Raw genomic sequence first — 18,653 nt, forward strand, 5'->3', positions numbered from 1 at the left:
CAGGGACAGACAGGAACAAAGAGACAGACAGGAACCCATACAGCAACAGGCAGGAATAGACAGGAACACATACAGCAACAGGAAGGATCACATACAGCAACAGACAGGAACACACACAGAGACAGACAGGAACACAGAGACAGGCAGGAACACATAAAGAAACAGGCAGGAACACATACAGAAACAGGCAGGAACACAGACAGCAACAGGCAGGAACAGACAGGAACACATACAGCAACAGACAGGAACACATACAGCAACAGACAGGAACACATACAGCAACAGACAGGAACATATACAGCAACAGACAGGAACACATACAGCAACAGACAGGAACACATACAGCAACAGACAGGAACACATACAGCAACAGACAGGAACACATACAGCAACAGACAGGAACATATACAGAGACAGACAGGAACAAAGAGACAGACAGGAACACATACAGTAACAGGCAGGAACAGACAGGAACACATACAGCAACAGGCAGGATCATATACAGCAACAGACAGGAACACATACAGAAACAGGCATGAACAGACAGGAACACATACAGAAACAGGCAGGAACACAGAGACAGACAGGAACCTATACAGCAACAGACAGGAACACAGAGACAGATAGGAACATATACAGCAACAGACAGGAACACAGAGACAGACAGGAACATATACAGCAACAGACAGGAACACAGAGACAGACAGGAACCCATACAGCAACAGACAGGAACCCATACAGCAACAGACAGGACACAGAGACAGACAGGAACCTATACAGCAACAGTCAGGAACACATACAGAAACAGGCAGGAACAGACAGGAACACATACAGCAACAGACAGGAACACATACAGCAACAGACAGGAACACATACAGGGACAGACAGGAACAAAGAGACAGACAGGAACCCATACAGCAACAGGCAGGAATAGACAGGAACACATACAGCAACAGGAAGGATCACATACAGCAACAGACAGGAACACATACAGCAACAGACAGGAACACAGAGACAGACAGGAACACAGAGACAGGCAGGAACACATACAGCAACAGGCAGGAATAGACAGGAACACATACAGCAACAGGAAGGATCACATACAGCAACAGACAGGAACACATACAGCAACAGACAGGAACACAGAGAAAGACAGGAACACAGAGACAGGCAGGAACACATACAGAAACAGGCAGGAACCCATACAGCAACAGACAGGAACCCATACAGCAACAGACAGGAACACATACAGAAACAGGCAGGAACAGACAGGAACACATACAGCAACAGACAGGAACACATACAGCAACAGACAGGAACACATACAGCAACAGACAGGAACATATACAGCAACAGACAGGAACACATACAGCAACAGACAGGAACACATACAGCAACAGACAGGAACACATACAGCAACAGACAGGAACACATACAGCAACAGACAGGAACATATACAGAGACAGACAGGAACAAAGAGACAGACAGGAACACAGAGACAGACAGGAACACATACAGCAACAGGCAGGAACACATACAGAAACAGGCAGGAACACAGACAGAAACACAGAGACAGACAGGAACACATACAGCAACAGACAGGAACCTATACAGCAACAGACAGGAACACATACAGAAACAGGCATGAACAGACAGGAACACATACAGAAACAGGCAGGAACACAGAGACAGACAGGAACCTATACAGCAACAGACAGGAACACATACAGGGACAGACAGGAACACAGAGACAGACAGGAACACAGAGACAGACAGGAACACATACAGCAACAGGCAGGAACACATACAGAAACAGGCAGGAACACAGACAGAAACACAGAGACAGACAGGAACACATACAGCAACAGACAGGAACCTATACAGCAACAGAAAGGAACCTATACAGCAACAGACAGGAACAAAGAGACAGACAGGAACACATACAGCAACAGGCAGGATCACATACAGCAACAGACAGGAACATATACAGAAACAGGCATGAACAGACAGGAACACAGAGACAGACAGGAACACATACAGAAACAGGCAGGAACAGACAGCAACACATACAGCAACAGACAGGAACACAGAGACAGACAGGAACACATACAGAAACAGGCAGGAACAGACAGGAACACATACAGCAACAGACAGGAACACATACAGCAACAGACAGGAACACATACAGCAACAGGCATGGACAGACAGGAACACAGAGACAGACAGGAACACAGAGACAGACAGGAACACAGAGACAGACAGGAACACAGAGACAGACAGGAACACAGAGACAGACAGGAACATATACAGCAACAGGCAGGAACACATACAGAAACAGGCAGGAACACAGACAGGAACACAGACAGGAACACAGAGACAGACAGGAACACATCCAGCAACAGACAGGAACACATCCAGAAACAGGCATGAACAGATAGGAACATATACAGCAACAGACAGGAACACAGAGACAGATAGGAACATATACAGCAACAGACAGGAACCCATACAGCAACAGACAGGACACAGATACAGACAGGAACCTGTACAGCAACAGTCAGGAACACATACAGAAACAGGCAGGAACAGACAGAAACAGGCAGGAACAGACAGGAACACATACAGCAACAGACAGGAACACATACAGCAACAGACAGGAACACATACAGCAACAGACAGGAAGAAAGACACAGACAGGAACACATACAGAAACAGGCATGAACAGACAGGAACACATACAGAAACAGGCAGGAACACAGAGACAGACAGGAACCTATACAGCAACAGACAGGAACACAGAGACAGATAGGAACATATACAGCAACAGACAGGAACACAGAGACAGACAGGAACATATACAGCAACAGACAGGAACACAGAGACAGACAGGAACCCATACAGCAACAGACAGGAACCCATACAGCAACAGACAGGACACAGAGACAGACAGGAACCTATACAGCAACAGTCAGGAACACATACAGAAACAGGCAGGAACAGACAGGAACACATACAGCAACAGACAGGAACACATACAGGGACAGACAGGAACAAAGAGACAGACAGGAACCCATACAGCAACAGGCAGGAATAGACAGGAACACATACAGCAACAGGAAGGATCACATACAGCAACAGACAGGAACACATACAGCAACAGACAGGAACACAGAGACAGACAGGAACACAGAGACAGACAGGAACATATACAGCAACAGACAGGAACCTATACAGCAACAGAAAGGAACCTATACAGCAACAGACAGGAACAAAGAGACAGACAGGAACACATACAGCAACAGGCAGGATCACATACAGCAACAGACAGGAACATATACAGAAACAGGCATGAACAGACAGGAACACAGAGACAGACAGGAACACATACAGAAACAGGCAGGAACAGACAGCAACACATACAGCAACAGACAGGAACACAGAGACAGACAGGAACACATACAGAAACAGGCAGGAACACATACAGCAACAGGCATGGACAGACAGGAACACAGAGACAGACAGGAACACAGAGACAGACAGGAACACAGAGACAGACAGGAACATATACAGCAACAGGCAGGAACACATACAGAAACAGGCATGGACAGACAGGAACACAGAGACAGACAGGAACACAGAGACAGACAGGAACACAGAGACAGACAGGAACACAGAGACAGACAGGAACACAGAGACAGGCAGGAACACAGAGACAGACAGGAACACAGAGACAGACAGGAACATATACAGAAACAGGCAGGAACACATACAGAAACAGGCAGGAACACAGACAGGAACACAGACAGGAACACAGAGACAGACAGGAACACATCCAGCAACAGACAGGAACACATCCAGAAACAGGCATGAACAGATAGGAACATATACAGCAACAGACAGGAACACAGAGACAGATAGGAACATATACAGCAACAGACAGGAACCCATACAGCAACAGACAGGACACAGATACAGACAGGAACCTGTACAGCAACAGTCAGGAACACATACAGAAACAGGCAGGAACAGACAGGAACACATACAGCAACAGACAGGAACACATACAGCAACAGACAGGAACACATACAGCAACAGACAGGAACACATACAGCAACAGACAGGAAGAAAGACACAGACAGGAACACATACAGAAACAGGCATGAACAGACAGGAACACATACAGAAACAGGCAGGAACACAGAGACAGACAGGAACATATACAGCAACAGACAGGAACACAGAGACAGACAGGAACATATACAGCAACAGACAGGAACACAGAGACAGACAGGAACCCATACAGCAACAGACAGGAACCCATACAGCAACAGACAGGAAAACAGAGACAGACAGGAACCTATACAGCAACAGTCAGGAACACATACAGAAACAGGCAGGAACAGACAGGAACACATACAGCAACAGACAGGAACACATACAGCAACAGACAGGAACACATACAGGGACAGACAGGAACAAAGAGACAGACAGGAACCCATACAGCAACAGGCAGGAATAGACAGGAACACATACAGCAACAGGAAGGATCACATACAGCAACAGACAGGAACACATACAGCAACAGACAGGAACACAGAGACAGACAGGAACACAGAGACAGGCAGGAACACATACAGAAACAGGCAGGAACCCATACAGCAACAGGCAGGAACCCATACAGCAACAGACAGGAACACATACAGAAACAGGCAGGAACAGACAGGAACACATACAGCAACAGACAGGAACACATACAGCAACAGACAGGAACACATACAGCAACAGACAGGAACACATACAGCAACAGACAGGAACACATACAGCAACAGACAGGAACACATACAGCAACAGACAGGAACACATACAGCAACAGACAGGAACATATACAGAGACAGACAGGAACAAAGAGACAGACAGGAACACATACAGTAACAGGCAGGAACAGACAGGAACACATACAGCAACAGGCAGGATCATATACAGCAACAGACAGGAACACATACAGAAACAGGCATGAACAGACAGGAACACATACAGAAACAGGCAGGAACACAGAGACAGACAGGAACCCATACAGCAACAGACAGGAACACATACAGGGACAGACAGGAACACAGAGACAGACAGGAACACAGAGACAGACAGGAACACATACAGCAACAGGCAGGAACACATACAGAAACAGGCAGGAACACAGACAGGAACACAGAGACAGACAGGAACACATACAGCAACAGACAGGAACACATACAGCAACAGACAGGAACCTATACAGCAACAGACAGGAACCTATACAGCAACAGAAAGGAACCTATACAGCAACAGACAGGAACAAAGAGACAGACAGGAACACATACAGCAACAGGCAGGATCACATACAGCAACAGGCAGGAACACATACAGCAACAGGCATGGACAGACAGGAACACAGAGACAGACAGGAACACAGAGACAGACAGGAACACAGAGACAGACAGGAACATATACAGCAACAGGCAGGAACACATACAGAAACAGGCAGGAACACAGACAGGAACACAGAGACAGACAGGAACACATCCAGCAACAGACAGGAACACATCCAGAAACAGGCATGAACAGATAGGAACATATACAGCAACAGACAGGAACACAGAGACAGATAGGAACATATACAGCAACAGACAGGAACCCATACAGCAACAGACAGGACACAGATACAGACAGGAACCTGTACAGCAACAGTCAGGAACACATACAGAAACAGGCAGGAACAGACAGAAACAGGCAGGAACAGACAGGAACACATACAGCAACAGACAGGAACACATACAGCAACAGACAGGAACACATACAGCAACAGGCATGGACAGACAGGAACACAGAGACAGACAGGAATACAGAGACAGACAGGAACACAGAGACAGACAGGAACACAGAGACAGACAGGAACACAGAGACAGACAGGAACATATACAGCAACAGGCAGGAACACATACAGGAACAGGCAGGAACACAGACAGGAACACAGACAGGAACACAGAGACAGACAGGAACATATACAGCAACAGACAGGAACAGAGAGACAGATAGGAACACATCCAGCAACAGACAGGAACACATCCAGAAACAGGCATGAACAGACAGGAACACATACAGCAACAGACAGGAACACAGAGACAGATAGGAACATATACAGCAACAGACAGGAACCCATACAGCAACAGACAGGAACCCATACAGCAACAGACAGGAACCCATACAGCAACAGACAGGACACAGATACAGACAGGAACCTATACAGCAACAGTCAGGAACACATACAGAAACAGGCAGGAACAGACAGGAACACATACAGCAACAGACAGGAACACAGAGACAGATAGGAACATATACAGCAACAGACAGGAACACAGAGACAGACAGGAACCTATACAGCAACAGACAGGAACACAGAGACAGACAGGAACCCATACAGCAACAGACAGGAACCTATACAGCAACAGACAGGAACAAAGAGACAGACAGGAACACATACAGCAACAGACAGGAACCTATACAGCAACAGACAGGATCCTATACAGCAACAGACAGGATCACATACAGCAACAGGCAGGATCACATACAGCAACAGGCAGGATCACATACAGCAACAGGCAGGATCACATACAGCAACAGGCAGGATCATATACAGCAACAGGCAGGAACACATACAGCAACAGGCAGGAACATATACAGCAACAGACAGGAACACAGAGACAGATAGGAACATATACAGAAACAGACAGGAACCTATACAGCAACAGACAGGAACCTATACAGCAACAGACAGGAACCTATACAGCAACAGACAAGAACCTATACAGCAACAGAGAGGAACCTATACAGAAACAGACATGAACACATACAGCAACAGACAGGAACACATACAGCAACAGACAGGAACATATACAGAGACAGACAGGAACAAAGAGACAGACAGGAACACATACAGCAACAGGCAGGAACACATACAGCAACAGGCAGGATCATATACAGCAACACATACAGAAACAGGCATGAACAGACAGGAACACATACAGCAACAGACAGGAACACAGAGACAGACAGGAACACAGAGACAGACAGGAACACATACAGCAACAGGCAGGAACAAATACAGAAACAGACAGGAACCTATATAGCAACAGACAGGAACCTATACAGAAACAGACATGAACATATACAGCAACAGACAGGAACAAAGAGACAGACAGGAACACATACAGCAACAGGCAGGATCACATACAGCAACAGACAGGAACACATACAGCAACAGACAGGAACACATACAGCAACAGACAGGAACACATACAGAAACAGGCATGAACAGACAGGAACACATACAGCAACAGACAGGAACACAGAGACAGACAGGAACACATACAGAAACAGGCAGGAACACATACAGCAACAGACAGGAACACATACAGCAACAGACAGGAACAAAGAGACAGACAGGAACACATACAGAAACAGGCAGGAACACATACAGCAACAGACAGGAACATATACAGCAACAGACAGGAACAAAGAGACAGACAGGAACACATACAGCAACAGGCAGGAATAGACAGGAACACATACAGCAACTGACATGAACGCAGAGACAGACAGGAACACATACAGCAACAGGCATGAACAGACAGGAACATATACAGCAACAGACAGGAACACAGAGACAGACAGGAACACATACAGCAACAGGCAGGATCACATACAGCAACAGACAGGAACACATACAGCAACAGACAGGAACACATACAGCAACAGACAGGAACACATACAGAAACAGGCATGAACAGACAGGAACACATACAGCAACAGACAGGAACACAGAGACAGACAGGAACACATACAGAAACAGGCAGGAACACATACAGCAACAGACAGGAACACATACAGCAACAGACAGGAACAAAGAGACAGACAGGAACACATACAGCAACAGGCAGGAATAGACAGGAACACATACAGCAACTGACATGAACGCAGAGACAGATAGGAAAACATACAGCAACAGACAGGAACACATACAGCAACAGGCATGAACAGGCAGGAACACATACAGCAACAGACAGGAACACATACAGCAACAGACAGGAACACATACAGCAACAGACAGGAACACATACAGCAACAGACAGGAACACATACAGCAACAGACAGGAACACATACAGCAACAGGCAGGAACAGACAGGAACACATACAGCAACAGGCAGGAACACAGAGACAGACAGGAAATCATACAGCAACAGACAGGAACACATACAGCAACAGGCAGGAAGACAGAGACAGACAGGAACATATACAGCAACAGACAGGAACACAGACAGACAGGAACACATATAGCAACAGACAGGAACATAGAGACAGACAGGAACACAGAGAAAGACAGGAACACATACAGCAACAGACAGGAACATAGAGACAGACAGGAACACATACAGCAACAGACAGGAACACATACAGCAACAGACAGGAACATAGAGACAGACAGGAACACATACAGCAACAGACAGGAACACATACAGCAACAGACAGGAACATAGAGACAGACAGGAACACATAAAGCAACAGACAGGAACACAGAGACAGACAGGAAATCATACAGCAACAGACAGGAACACATACAGCAACAGGCAGGAAGACAGAGACAGACAGGAACATATACAGCAACAGACAGGAACACAGAGACAGACAGGAACACATATAGCAACATACAGGAACATAGAGACAGACAGGAACACAGAGAAAGACAGGAACACATACAGCAACAGACAGGAACATAGAGACAGACAGGAACACATACAGCAACAGACAAGAACACAGAGACAGACAGGAACACATACAGCAACAGGCAGGAAGACAGAGACAGACAGGAACATATACAGCAACAGGCAGGAACATATACAGCAACAGGCAGGAAGACAGACCGACAGGAACACATACAGCAACAGACAGGAAGAAAGACACAGACAGGAACACATACAGCAACAGACAGGAACACAGAGACAGACAGGAAATCATACAGCAACAGACAGGAACACATACAGCAACAGGCAGGAAGACAGAGACAGACAGGAACATATACAGCAACAGGCAGGAACATATACAGCAACAGGCAGGAAGACAGAGACCGACAGGAACACATACAGCAACAGACAGGAAGAAAGACACAGACAGGAACACATACAGCAACAGACAGGAATATAGAGACAGACAGGAACACATACAGCAACAGACAGGAACACATACAGCAACAGGCATGAACAGGCAGGAACACATACAGCAACAGACAGGAACACATACAGCAACAGACAGGAACACATACAGACAAAAAATCCCGGTACGGCAAAAATTTAAATGCAGAGGTGCCGGTACTGCATACCGGTGTGTACCGGTCCACGTGAAGCACTGGTTGTTACAACTGGTGTAGGGTAGAGCAGGTTTGAGGACCCAAATGCAGGACAGACAGGCTGACTGGTACAGTTCAGTGATTTATTAAACAAAGGCGAGCACACTTACATTTGAGTGACTGAATTTGAAAGTCCAAACAAATAGGGCCATCCAACAGAAAATCCAAAGATCCAAGAACTAACAGGGAACAGTCAGGAAACTGGACGAGACAGGAAAGGCTGCTTCCACCACTACAACATCCAGCAATGACCGGACAGAGACTGAACCAAAACAGCAAACATTTAACACCAGTGACTAACGAGCAGGGGGGAGAAACACAGGTGAGAGGAATCAGGACTAACAAGACAGGCAGGCAGAGAGACAGGCAGGCAGAGAGACAGGCAGGCAGTGAGACAGGCAGAGAGACAGACAGAGAGACAGGCAGGCAGAGAGACAGGCAGGCAGAGAGACACACAGGCAGAGAGACAGGCAGGCAGAGAGACAGACAGGCAGAGAGACAGGCAGGCAGAGAGACAGGCAGGCAGAGAGACAGGCAGAGAGACAGGCAGAGAGACAGGCAGGCAGAGAGACAGACAGAGAGACAGGCAGGCAGAGAGACAGGCAGGCAGTGAGACAGGCAGAGAGACAGGCAGGCAGAGAGACAGGCAGGCAGAGAGACAGACAGAGAGACAGGCAGGCAGAGAGACAGGCAGGCAGAGAGACACACAGGCAGAGAGACAGGCAGGCAGAGAGACAGACAGGCAGAGAGACAGGCAGGCAGGCAGTGAGACAGGCAGGCAGAGAGACAGACAGGCAGAGAGACAGGCAGGCAGAGAGACAGGCAGAGAGACAGGCAGAGAGACAGACAGAGAGACAGGCAGGCAGAGAGACAGACAGAGAGACAGGCAGGCAGAGAGACAGGCAGGCAGAGAGACAGACAGGCAGAGAGACAGGCAGGCAGAGAGACAGGCAGGCAGTGAGACAGGCAGAGAGACAGGCAGAGAGACAGGCAGGCAGAGAGACAGACAGAGAGAGAGGCAGGCAGAGAGACAGGCAGGCAGAGAGACAGACAGGCAGAGAGACAGGCAGAGAGACAGGCAGGCAGTGAGACAGGCAGAGAGACAGGCAGAGAGACAGACAGGCATAGAGACAGGCAGAGAGACAGGCAGAGAGACAGACAGGCAGAGAGACAGGCAGGCAGAGAGACAGGCAGAGAGACAGACAGGCAGAGAGACAGGCAGAGAGACAGGCAGGGAGACAGGCAGGCAGTGAGACAGGCAGAGAGACAGGCAGGGAGAGAGACAGGCAGTGAGACAGGCAGGGAGACAGGCAGGCAGTGAGACAGAGAGACAGACAGGCAGAGAGACAGGAAGGGAGAGAAACAGGCAGAGAGACAGGCAGGGAGACAGGCAGGCAGTGAGACAGGCAGAGAGACAGACAGAGAGACAGACAGGCAGTGAGACAGGCAGGCAGTGAGACAGGCAGAGAGACAGACAGAGAGACAGACAGGCAGAGAGACAGGCAGAGAGACAGGCAGAGAGACAGACAGAGAGACAGGCAGGCAGTGAGACAGGCAGAGAGACAGGCAGGGAGACAGACAGAGAGACAGGCAGGCAGAGAGACAGGCAGGCAGGCAGTGAGACAGGCAGGCAGAGAGACAGACAGGCAGGCAGTGAGACAGGCAGAGAGACAGGCAGGGAGACAGACAGAGAGACAGACAGGCAGAGAGACAGGCAGGCAGTGGCAGGATGATTGTAACTCAGTTATTTGCTCAACCCCTCAGCCTGTTTTTATTTTCCATTTAACTCTTTTCACCCTGATTGTAACACTGAAACTTTTTATATTTTATGTTGCTTTTAAACTTTTTTGTGTTTTTGCTTTTATGTTTTATGTAAAGCACTTTGAATTACCTTGTTGTTGAAATGTGCTATACAAATAAACTTGCCTTGCCTTGTTGTTGACTGCAGTTATTGATCATGTGACTGAACATGTTGTAACAGCTGAACCACAGCACGGGTGTGAACCTGATAAAGATCTTCTGTCGACTCACTTCTCTTTTCCATCCTCTCCTTGTGGTTATTTTCTCACGTCAGACCAAGAACAGGCCGCTGAGCTTAATAATGCAGCTCCTTCTTAGAAAGACAGAGATAAATGAGAAGCTACTGTTCTGTCACATGACCTCACTCTGCTTGTGGGTTCCTTTATGTTGTTTGGACACGGCTCCATTTAAAATGTAACTTGGTTCTCGCTAGAGCCCAGAGAAAGATTAGTCATTAAATCATAATAACAATAAGGAACTGAGTAAATTATATTTAGATGTATACAGAGTTTCCTGGCAGGGCGCTTCACCCCTTCACACATTTGTTCAGTAGAATAGAAACACAAACGAGCCGTTACTAAAACACAAGAATATAACAGAGAAATTACGTCTGTGGTCGGAGGAAGTTTCACACCTACAAATTTGGTTCGGACCAAACTGAAAAGTCCGAAAGTCCAGACCAAACGAGGTAGGTGTGAAAGCCCCCTTAGTCTCAAGCTCCCCTTTGCTCGGAAACCAAATTCATCCCACTTATTTACATTTATTCATTTAGCCGACGCTTTTATCCAAAGCGACTTACAATTGCTCTACATGTCAGAGGTCGCACGCCTCTGGAGCAACGAGGGGTTAAGTGTCTTGCTCAGGGACACAACACTGGATGGAGTTGGAGAAACTGAACAAGTATCTCAAGGTCCTCCCCTTCAGATGCTCAGGTTGGGGCTCTGTTTCAGGCCATAAAGGCAGCTGATTGGTTCGAGACCTTTGGGATACTTTGTTTTTATTTGCCAAAGCTTAAAAACCTACAAAGCCAGAAACACTTTGAGATAGAAGAGAATAAAAAGAGTAAAGAAAGCAAACTTCTGGAGCAACGTGTCAGACAAAGCTCTCCAGCAGCGTCTCCATAAGAGCAGATGGTAGAAACTCTCATGTCCACGTTAAAGACAGCTGCTGTCACTGTGTTCACAGCTCAGAAGGCGTGCTCAGCGGTGACATCAGCAGCGATGTCATCGCTTCCTCCGACCCGCCGGGTCATCTCCGTGGAGACGGCCGCTCGGTTTCCCGTCTTCCTGCCGCAGCAGATGGACAGCATCAGACCAGTAGAGACGCAGTACGGACAGAAGACCACTAGATGGCAGCAGAGTCTGAGCACAGACAGAGAGGAGGCTGACGGAGGAGAACAAGAATCACAGTCAGCTTTGTTGACAAGTAGGTTTGCAACATCCAAGGAATTAAAAACAAGGACGCTCATCAAGACTAGTTTTTACCCAGGGCTGGGTTTGGTTTAGAGTTTTACAATACCAGTAGCAAAACCAGTTAAAGTGCTACTGATACCAACAGAGTACTTCAGTGATACCTGCTGAAGCCATACAGTTGATTGGTATTATTATTTTTATTGTACTTATGGAGAAGCAAGATGATCTATTTTTATTATTTTATTTTTTATTTTATTACCTTCCATCAGCTCACCTGCAGAAACCATCAGTCCACACAGCAACACAGCTGCACCTGCAACAGGTGGACAGAGGTCAGTAAAGGTCAGAGGTCAACAGACAGACAGACTTCCATCAGCTCACCTGCAGCAGTCAGCACACCTGCAGCAGTCAGCACAGACAGACCTATTAAAGGAGAACAGGGTTTACTAAAGGTCAGAGGTCAGCAGCTTCACTTTATAAACAGTTAGTGGACAATCAGAGATGCAGCGATCAGACACTCACACCTTTTCTGTAAACTCCAAGTCCCAGGAGGACCGCCACCAAAAGGAAGTTAAAGATCAACGCACCGGTTAACATGTTTCGGTGCTGAATGGCTGCAACAGAAAACAGAAACAGCTTCTTATGACCTTGAACGACCTCCTTAAAGCTCCATTTCCTGTCTGATGAATCCAGAACAAACTGTTGATCCACTGAGCTGTTTGACAGCAGAAACTGATTCCAGACTATGTGACCTCTGTTCTGTCTCGTCTACAAACCCACCTTGTTCTCTGAGTTCTGCTTCTTTCTTGCTGATGACCTTCAGCTGTACATGTGTCTGGTTCAGCCTCCCCCCCCCACGGGCGGTGCAGATGTAGGTGCCTCCATCGTACAGCTGAATGTGTTTCAGAGTGAGGCTGACGTGTCCAGTCCTCAGAGCGTCAGGCTGCATCTCTGTACGGTTTGTAAACAGCTGGTTTTGGTTTACAAGATCATCTTTTTCAACAAGCTGACTTGTCTTCTTATGCACATGAACGTTGGAGGGAATCAGATCATAGCGGCTCCATGTCACTGAGGAAGCAGATCCAGGAGGGGCCCCACAGGGCAGCACCACAGACTCCGCCCCCTCAATCACCTCCACTCCCAAGGCATGCTGGGTAACTGTAAGGACAGAGACACAGTTGGTTCATGTTCTTTATTTCCTGAGCTGTGTCTCAATTCGTGTACTTCCTTGAGTACACTAACATGCAGTACACTGCGTGCACTATGTACTTACATGCTTAGTGCGTTAATTTAGACAGCGTAGTGTCTCAAACACTGCTGTTGTGCACTAACCGGAAATGACTATTGCAATATTGCGCAATCCTTCCAGCACAGAGGCCTGCAGAGCTAAAAAAAAACCAGCCAGGCTTTATCACCCAAAGTTAAATGCTCAGAATCGGGTTTATAATAATAATAATACAATAAATTAACGACAGTCCCCTTTTCATACCATTTCTGTTGTTTACTTATTTATCTTTTAAGTTTCACAACCCAAGAATTTTCTATAATGTTCACGAGCCAGATGTCTCTCATTTAAATTAGTCAAATGTTAGGAGAGAACAACAGCGGCACGAACATTAAAACTATCTTATGGCTATGTTTTCCTCTGCTGTTGTTGCTGGAGTGTCTGCGGCGTTGGCTGCAACGGGTTGGCGCCTAGATTCCCCCGCCGTGAAAAGCGGCGGGAGAGATATGTTTAGATTTTGTTGATCTGGTAATCAGTGTTTGCATTTTGTGCTTCTACTGTGATTAAGTAGCTACGTAGTTAAATGATTTCCTTTTGTGTCTGTTTTAACCGTGTTTATTGTTGTTTTACGATCGGGAGTCTCCACAGCTGGTGGACTCACTGGAAACCAGTTAGTGACGGACTGACTGGATGCTGCAGCTGATCAGACTGATCTGTAAGACCTGAACTACAAAATCTAAATGTTTCCTTTTCTGCTTCCTTGTAACAGTTTATTATCTGTGGTCGTCGTTTCATTTAGTCACGTGACGCTGCACCGTTAATCTAATCACAACTGCAGTCGCGACAGAGGAAGATATTTGATGTCGAAACAGACTTGACTTCAATACCAGCATTTACACGAAGAAGCTGTGCCTTCAGAGAGACAGGCATTTCCTGTCTGATGAATCCAGAACAAACTGTTGATCCACTGAGCTGTTTGACAGCAGAAACTGATTCCAGACTATGTGACCTCTGTTCTGTCTCGTCTGCAAACCCACCTTGTTCTCTGAGTTCCGCTTCTTCCTTGCTGATGACCTTCAGCTGTACATGTGTCTGGTTCAGCCTCCCCCCCCCACGGGCGCCACAGCTGTAGGTGCCTCCATCATACAGCTGAATGTGTTTCAGAGTGAGGCTGACGTGTCCAGTCCTCAGAGCGTCAGGCTGCATCTCTGTACGGTTTGTGAACAGCTGGTTTTGGTTTGTAAGATCATCTTCTTCAGCCTGACTTGTCCTCTTATGCACATGAATGATGGAGGGAATCAGATCATAGCGGCTCCATGTCACTGAGGAAGCAGATCCAGGAGGGGCCCCACAGGGCAGCACCACAGACTCCGCCCCCTCAATCACCTCCACTCCCAAGGCATGCTGGGTAACTGTAAGGACAGAGACACAGTTGGTTCATGTTCTTTATTTCCTGAGCTGTGTCTCAATTCGTGTACTTCCTTGAGTACACTAACATGCAGTACACTGCGTGCACTATGTACTTACATGCTTAGTGCGTTAATTTAGACAGCGTAGTGTCTCAAACACTGCTGTTGTGCACTAACCGGAAATGACTATTGCAATATTGCGCAATCCTTCCAGCACAGAGGCCTGCAGAGCTAAAAAAAAACCAGCCAGGCTTTATCACCCAAAGTTAAATGCTCAGAATCGGGTTTATAATAATAATAATACAATAAATTAACGACAGTCCCCTTTTCATACCATTTCTGTTGTTTACTTATTTATCTTTTAAGTTTCACAACCCAAGAATTTTCTATAATTTTCACGAGCCAGATGTCTCTCATTTAAATTAGTCAAATGTTAGGAGAGAACAACAGCGGCACGAACATTAAAACTATCTTATGGCTATGTTTTCCTCTGCTGTTGTTGCTGGAGTCTCTGCGGCGTTGGCTGCAACGGTCTAACGGGTTGGCGCCAGATTCCCCCGCCGTGAAAAGCGGCGGGAGAGATATGTTTAGATTTTGTTGATCTGGTAATCAGTGTTTGCATTTTGTGCTTCTACTGTGATTAAGTAGCTACGTAGTTAAATGAGTTCCTTTTGTGTCTGTTTTAACCGTGTTTATTGTTGTTTTACGATCGGGAGTCTCCACAGCTGGTGGACTCACTGGAAACCAGTTAGTGACGGACTGACTGGATGCTGAAGCTGATCAGACTGATCTGTAAGACCTGAACTACAAAAATCTAAATGTTTCCTTTTCTGCTTCCTTGTAACAGTTTATTATCTGTGGTCGTCGTTTCATTTAGTCACGTGACGCTGCACCGTTAATCTAATCACAACTGCAGTCGCGACAGAGGAAGATATTTGATGTCGAAACAGACTTGACTTCAATACCGGTTCCTCAACAATAGTTTTTTAATAAATCTGTTTGAGCAAGATTAGATTACCTCAGAAAACTTTGGGTTTTATTTTTCCATTTGTTGACTTGCAGCCTGAGCACAGCACATGAACACAGGGGCACGTGTTACGGTAAAATGGGTATAAATATCATATAATAATCTTTATTTACACTTGTTACAAAGTGCTTTCACAAGAGCAAAGACAATAAAACACAAACAAATAACAAGATACCGTAAAAGCAGGAAGGAACTGAAATACAGTTTAAACTCCACTCAGAGCCCAGAGACCCTGATATGGAGAGAGCAGAGGAGAGAACCGGCAGCTTGGGAGAAGTCCCGGTACGCCAAAGAGTTAAATGCCGAGATGTCGATACTGCGTACCGGTGTGTACCGGTCCACTTCAAGCACTGGTAACACGGGAGCACAAAGAGACTGTGGCTACAGGAAAACAGACTGGGAGTCGACTTATAAATACGGCGACATGCACAGTACAAGTGTACCAAAAACACCAAAACGTGAGCGCTTCACTGCGATCAGACTTACTGTGTACCTGCAGGTTGAGTTCTGATAAGGCTATTTTGATTGGAGACTCTTTAGAGATCTGCAAGCTGTTTGGCCTCAAAGTATAATGTCTATTGGTCAAGAAAAAGCCTTTGATCACGTTGAGCTGACTATTTATGGCTTGCACTGAGTGCCTGTGGTTGTGGTCCTTGTTTTACTGGTAAAGTTAAGGTTTTATACTGTGACATTCAGAGTGTGCTAAAAATAATGGTGGTTTGAGCTCTCAAGCTGAAGCGGAGTCAGACAGGGCTGCACACTCTTTAACATGTTATATTCTTTAGCTTTTGAGTCTTTGTTGCACAAACGGAGATGTGATCTCCAGGCGTTGACCCTTCCAGGTTGTAATGCACCTTTAAAACTGTCAGCTTATGCAGATGATGTGATCATACTAGTGGATACTCAACAGTATATTAACATGTTGGTGAGGGATGCAGTTCAGTTTGGCTCAACTACACTGGGTGTAGCAGTAATAATAATGATAATTATTAATCTGTGATGAAGGATCTGGAAAGATTTTCCGGTGTGTGGTGTTAGAAGCTGTGTTGTTGATGTCGAGTTGCTCTGCGCTCTCTGGAAGTGAACTGAGATGATTTGGATTCTGTGGTTCTTGTTTTACTGATGGTGTTGTTGTAGTTTTGTAACATGTTGAATCTCCTAATAAAGTATTGAAGTTAGTCTCTTACCGTGCAGCAAGATGACAAACAGCAGGAGCATGTTGGAGTAAAACCTCTGTCACTTCCTCCTGAATAAAGGAGCTGTTAACTCTTCTCACTGCTGCTGAAACAAACTTTTCATTCCGCAGGAAGCTGCAGCCCCTTCACAAAAAAAAGCCTTTACAGGAAGCATCATCGTCTTAACAATACCAGCATTTACACGAAGCAGCTGTGCCTTCAGAGTAAAAGCCTTTACAGGGAGATACGCGCCGACATCTGAAGAAACCTTTCTGTCCTGAACAACAATAAGTTTGACACACTAAATGAAGAAACACCCTATTCTTAAAGTTTATAACAATAACATGCTGGTTAAAGTCTTAAAAGAACTCCAGCACAGAGAAAGGAACTAAGACACATAAAAACACAACAGCTCACATGTGTGGGGGGCACCTCCAGTCCTGATTCTGCAGCAACATCCAGGTTGTTCACCAGTCACGAGCTGTGAAATTAATAAAAAGTTACATTGCGTTTTGTCTTTTAGGATTAAAACTGCTACTTCAGGGTTTTTAATGTTTACAGACGGGTTTGTTTGTTTTGGAGAGGAGACGTCCTCCGTGGTTATTCGGCTCCTGGTAGAACCCTGACAGGAAGCTGAAGTGGAGCAGTATAACTCCCATCAGCTCTTATTCTAAGGTCCATTATTCAACACCAAAGAAGCATATGACTCATCTCCTCTCCCTCCCCTGGGAAGATCAGACCACAACCTGGTCCATCTCCTGCCTCTGGACAAACCTCTGTCCCCCAGACAGTTAGAGATGACCTGTGAAAGACTGCTCTGAAACTTCTCTGTGGGAGGACGCACTCTGTGACGGTCATGGGGAGGGCATTTACAGTCTCACACATTTTACAACAGACTGCATCAATTTGTGTGTGGAACATATAGAACCAACCACGACTGTGTCTTCCCAACAATAAACCCTGGATTACTAGATCTCTCTCCCACCTGGGACAGGCTTCCAGCACCTTCCATTCAATGCTCCCGAGGGACAAGGTGGAGTGGTCGGGGGTGAACCTCCACCTCACTGCATAGATTCAAAGCCTGAAACTGTTGGATACGGTTTACCATTGAGGTTCATCACAAACTTTAGAGCCCTCACTCCTCAGTGCTCCTTGTATGATTGGGTTG

General features: G+C 46.4%; 1 protein-coding gene across 3 annotated transcripts; it reads right to left on the minus strand.

Moving 5' to 3' along the window:
- Nucleotides 1-11,702: 11,702 nt before the first annotated feature.
- On the minus strand, nt 11,703-17,723 carry LOC119912416. Of its 3 annotated transcripts, none has more exons than XM_038731608.1 (7): nt 17,498-17,723; nt 14,912-15,286; nt 13,430-13,807; nt 13,174-13,263; nt 13,049-13,072; nt 12,924-12,962; nt 11,703-12,620 (listed from the first exon to the last, which is right to left on the minus strand). In XM_038731608.1, the coding sequence occupies exons 1-7, from the start codon at nt 17,526-17,528 to the stop codon at nt 12,424-12,426; spliced, it is 1,134 nt and encodes a 377-aa protein (XP_038587536.1). In that variant the 5' UTR covers nt 17,529-17,723; the 3' UTR covers nt 11,703-12,423. The 3 variants fall into 3 exon arrangements, with proteins under 3 accessions (XP_038587536.1, XP_038587535.1, XP_038587534.1); XM_038731607.1 differs by having other exon boundaries at nt 12,909-12,962; nt 17,498-17,722; XM_038731606.1 differs by having other exon boundaries at nt 12,909-12,962; nt 13,031-13,072; nt 17,498-17,722.
- Between the last annotated feature and the right edge of the window lie 930 nt (nt 17,724-18,653).

This window comes from Micropterus salmoides, unplaced genomic scaffold (genome assembly GCF_014851395.1).
Source record: "Micropterus salmoides isolate LMB-PRFRI ecotype aquatic unplaced genomic scaffold, ASM1485139v1 Ms_hic_scaffold_2, whole genome shotgun sequence".
NCBI lineage: Eukaryota > Metazoa > Chordata > Actinopteri > Centrarchiformes > Centrarchidae > Micropterus > Micropterus salmoides.

Coding starts and splice junctions, on each gene's coding strand:
- LOC119912416 (XM_038731606.1), bottom strand. CDS start 17,528: ATGCTCCTGCTGTTTGTCATCTTGCTGCACG. Junction 13,264..13,429: donor AGCAGAACTCAGAGAACAAG/GTGGGTTTGTAG, acceptor TTTCTGTTGCAG/CCATTCAGCACCGAAACATG. Junction 13,073..13,173: donor ACTTGGAGTTTACAGAAAAG/GTGTGAGTGTCT, acceptor CTCCTTTAATAG/GTCTGTCTGTGCTGACTGCT.